Raw genomic sequence first — 4641 nt, 5'->3', positions numbered from 1 at the left:
GGAAAAAAAAGTCAGAATTTTGAGGGGAAAAAAGTCAGAATTTTGAGGGAAAAAAGTCAGAATTTTGAGGGGAAAAAAGTCAGAATTTTGAGGGGAAAAAAGTCAGAATTTTGAGGGAAAAAAGTCAGAATTTTGAGGGGAAAAAAGTCAGAATTTTGAGGGAAAAAAAGTCCGAATTTTGAGGGGAAAAAAAGTCCGAATTTTGAGGGGAAAGAAAGTCAGAATTTTGAGGGGAAAGAAAGTCAAAATTTTGAGGGGAAAAAAAGTCAAAATTTTGAGGGGAAAAAAATAGTCCGAATTTTGAGAAAAATAGTCCGAATTTTGAGAAAAATAGTCCGAATTTTGAGAAAAATAGTCCGAATTTTGAGAAAAAGGTCAGAATTTTGAGAAAAAAAGTCCGAATTTTGAGGAAAAAAAAGTCAGAATTCTGAGAAAAAAGTTTTCCCATATTAAACTGAAATAAATTTTAAAAATAAGTTAACTTTTTTTTTTTTCCAGTGGCCCTAATCCTCTTCCGTGAGAACGTCCAGGAATCCTTGGGGTAAAATTTACTAATCCTAGCAGGTGTTTATATTGCACTACATTATGTACGTCTATGATTGGAGTGAACAAATAGTAAAATAATCCAGTACCTTTAAAACTTTACTTTTTATTCTAAATGAATCCAACAAGATGTTACTTTACGTAGAAATTTTAAATTGTTTAAATACCATAATTATTTGACCCAGAGAACGTAATGCTGGCTCATGCTAAAGAAAAAGCCAACAGAGGCAGTTTTATTTGGATCCTTTTTAATACTGAGACGTAAAGCACATCCGCCTCACAACCAGCCCTCTGTTACAGAGTGAGAACACATCCTGTTCTGTCCCTGACCCCCCCAATCAATGCTACATCAGGACTTAAATAGCACTGACTCTGCCACTGCCTTCAGCTAAATGATTTGGAAAAGGGGGCGGCCTACGAGGTAATGAAGTGGTCAAAGAGAAAGTGAAATGTGTAACAATGGACAGAGGGTTACTTTCAACCAATGGTAACACGTAATTCTGTTATGTCACCAATCAATTTAGAGCCTGATTGTCTTTGCTTATCCTCTAAACAACAGGCTCCATGTGACATAACTCCACTTATATAAATATTAACCTTTGAATTCAATTCTGTGCCAAACTTAATGAAGCCTAAAGCAACAATAACGAGTGACTAATATGTTAATTTATCCAAAGTAGCTAAATAATCTAGAGAATCAGTCTGGGTAAATAAAACATCAACTGTGACCACTTTACCTCTCTCTGATGGACATGTGGCGTCCAATCGTCACCTCACCCATGTTTTCCTCTGGATCAGGCTGAACCAGGCAGACCGACTCTCCCCCCCCGGGAGTCCGACCGTCATCTAAGGTTGATCCCAACGGGTCTCTGGATGTTACCACAGTGGAATCAGGGAGCTCTGTGACCAGACAAGGCAGAGGAAGGGAGATCAATGACTTATTGATGCATGCATGATAAAACACCACCAAGATCATCAAACATTTGGTCTTATTGTGGAAACAAAGGTGTCAGGTTTAATGAAAGATAAAAACATAATTAGTTCTGAGGGCTTATGAGGTCAATTAATTTTTCAGATTAATTGAAATTAATTAATTGAAATTCTGAACAAATCAGTTTTTTTTTGAGTGTTTTTTTATTGTCATTACACTGTCACAAGTACAAAGCGATGAAATGAACTCTCTGCTTTTAACCCATCCCCTTGGGGAGCAGTGGGCTGCCATTGTGCGGCGCCCGGGGAGCAGTATGGGGTTAAGGGTCTTTGCTCAGAGAGCCAGAGTGGCAGTCTGTGGAAGTGGGGCTTGAACTGAAAATGGCCCTTACCACTAGTCCGACATTCCTTAAAGTACCGTAATTTTCGGACTATAAGCCGCACCTGAATATAAGCCGCAGAAGCTAAATTGCATGATTTGTACATATTAGGGGTGGAACGGTTCACAAAATCTACGGTTCGGTTCACGGTTTCGGGGTCACGGTTTTCGGTTCGGTATGTGTTGATTGTTACCCCGAAAACCCATAAATATTAATGAAATTAATCAAAAAATCCCAAAAAATTAATGAATTGTAATTATTTTTAATGATCCACGGAAACCTTGGATCATTTCCTCATGTTTTGCTGCTTTGAATTACTCTACGATCTCCAAGGAACTCAGAGCGGAGCGGACGGGAGCCACAGCGGAGGCTGTAGGCTTTGCTTTGTGCAGGCGGTCTGGAGCGCAGCGGGGCGGAGCGCTGACGGAGTATGAGGGATTTCGGGGTTAGCATGACATGTTGGTCGTGTCGCTGTTAGCATAAACAAAACGTGTTGCACAATGCTTGCACACTTTTGCACTTTTATCCACAACTTTCTTTCCGCCGTCATCGTAGGTCACTCTAAATGCAAAGTGCTCCCATACAGCAGACCTATAAAGTGCTGCTGGCGCATCTTCCAACTCCTGTTCTTTCCCACTCGCCATACCCACACAATTCTCCACAACAACTGATTTTTTTCTGCTACACCCGGCTACGCTGCTTCGCTTCTTCTTCTTCTTGTTTACTACTGGTGGTTGGCTTTGGTCGCAGTACCGCCACCTGCTGCTCTGGAGTGTAAACGCTTCGCCTATGAGAAAAAGGAGCAGCGCATGAACCGAACGCAACACACGCGAACCGAACCAAGACAGTCGAAACGAATGGTTCGGACGGTTTTCATAAACCGTTCCATCCCTAGTAGATATACAAGCTGCACCGGACTATACACCGCAGGTTTTTTATGTTTACACCCAAACTGTCTTTCGCTCGCAATATCTGTCTTTCTCGTTGTCCTTCTGTCGCTTACCATTCGCGGTAGAAGTCTGCTTCCGGAGGACCTCCGCATTCCCGCGTGCGCGGCTACCGTACTTGTGTGTTGAAGCAAATGTGACGTCAACATCGTGGATGGTAAAATCCATAGATTCAGGTATTACCCTAGTGGCCGTTAGCTGTAAGTCCACAGATAAGCCGCGTTGTTATATAAGTCGCAAGGTGGAAAAATGGGGAAAAAGTTGCGGCTTATAGTCCGAAAATTACGATGGGGATTAGCGTGAAGGGTTTTGCCGAAGGACCCACTCTGGCAGCTCATTCCCCCCAGCTGGGGTACGAACCCTGACCTCCTGTTTGCACTAAGGCTAGCCAGCCGTCTCAACAGCTATTTCAATTAAAGTCGCATTGATTTATTAGTTTTTCATGATATTTGCCACTGATATCCAACATCGTTTGCTGTAGGCGACGGACTGGCTTTGACCCAACATGAATCTTAGCAAATGAAAGCCCCAAATGAAACCCAGGACCAATCCTTTCAATCCAGAAAAAGTGGGAGACATTAGAAGGCAAAAAACAGCTTTGTTGGTTCATATTTGCTCGGTTGGTAAAGATTTCACCAAATCTGGAAAAATCCTGACAAGTTTTTCTCGAGAACTGAAACCGTTTTTTTTTTTTTTCTGAGAGCTAAGGATGTCCGAAAAAGTACACCGTAGCAGAGACTAAAGACCTTTGAATAGCCGTCGCTATCATAAAGATGAATGAAAAGTTAAAGGAGCTGATGGGTTTTATTTTCTTTCTTTCCTACCGAGAGGCTCCAATCTGGCGGTCTAAAGAAGCGAAGACGCTCATTACGTTTCATGTTTCTGCCACAGCTGTAATCAAATATCCCACATTGTAGAAACTCTGAGTTTTTCCCCTTTAAGTACAACTTCCAGGACTGACAGGCTGTTTATCCGACTTCCTTCATGAAGACCCTGAGAGACACCAAGAGTCTGGCTGACAGCGACAGCTGCTAAGGCTAAAAACCACCGTCTAAATGTTACATTTTCTCAAAACATTATAAGAACTTTGACTGGAAAATGACTGCTTAGCAGCATTTGATTTGTCTCACTTTTGCCTGTTTAAAAAAAAAAAAAAAAAGACTTTATACATCTACTTAAGGCTCTCTGTATTGTTTGAGAATTTTTTTTTCTTAAGAGTTTAATGAAATGAAAGTCAAACTTTTATCATAACAGCAGTTTCACAACTACTGATTAGCCTGGTTATGGACATCCAGACGGAAACGTGGTTTCTAACACATACAGTGTTTTAGTGATTATGTAAACACCACAAACAAAGCTTATAATCTTTCCTCTCCACAATGTGAACAGAAGCTCCAACTGGAGGAAAACTTTATTTTGCTAAATCTCCACGTTGTGGTGCACAGGGTGTTAAAAGCTGCCATCTAAAGGCTCTGTCTGCTGAACTCCTTCACACATCAGCTTCATCACAATCATGCATTTCTCCTCATGGAGAAACCAACAAAGATTTTACATTTTAAAACAATTTAAATTTTAATTAAAATCAAGCCAGTATGATAAAAAGGGTCCAGAATTTAGTTAGGACATTTATAAAGTTTAAAATCTATTTTCTACAGTAAACACCAGAAGGGATTTAAAGGGATTTTCTATTCTATTGTATTCTTTTTTTAAAGGTGCAGTCTCTTTATTTAGCCTTTTTTTGTATATAGCTCTTAAAAACTTTTTTTGAATTGTGCCATTATGTTCTTTTTAGTTTTTTATCTCTTATCCTGTTATTTTCCTTTACCGTTTTATATTTTATC

General features: G+C 40.1%; 1 protein-coding gene across 1 annotated transcript in view; it reads right to left on the bottom strand.

The window, feature by feature from the left end:
- The window catches only part of svil (supervillin), an 86059-nt gene that overhangs the window by 45893 nt on the left and 35525 nt on the right, over positions 1–4641 (bottom strand). The window contains exon 10 of the mRNA XM_015375528.1: positions 1281–1443. Within this exon, the coding sequence (XP_015231014.1) occupies positions 1281–1443 (163 nt within the window). The remainder of the gene's footprint in view (positions 1–1280; positions 1444–4641) is intronic.

This window comes from Cyprinodon variegatus, unplaced genomic scaffold (genome assembly GCF_000732505.1).
Source record: "Cyprinodon variegatus isolate N-32 unplaced genomic scaffold, C_variegatus-1.0 Scaffold120, whole genome shotgun sequence".
NCBI classification, from domain to species: domain Eukaryota; kingdom Metazoa; phylum Chordata; class Actinopteri; order Cyprinodontiformes; family Cyprinodontidae; genus Cyprinodon; species Cyprinodon variegatus.
The sequence above is the reverse complement of the archived record's forward strand: the minus strand, read 5'-3'. Positions and strand labels throughout refer to the sequence as shown.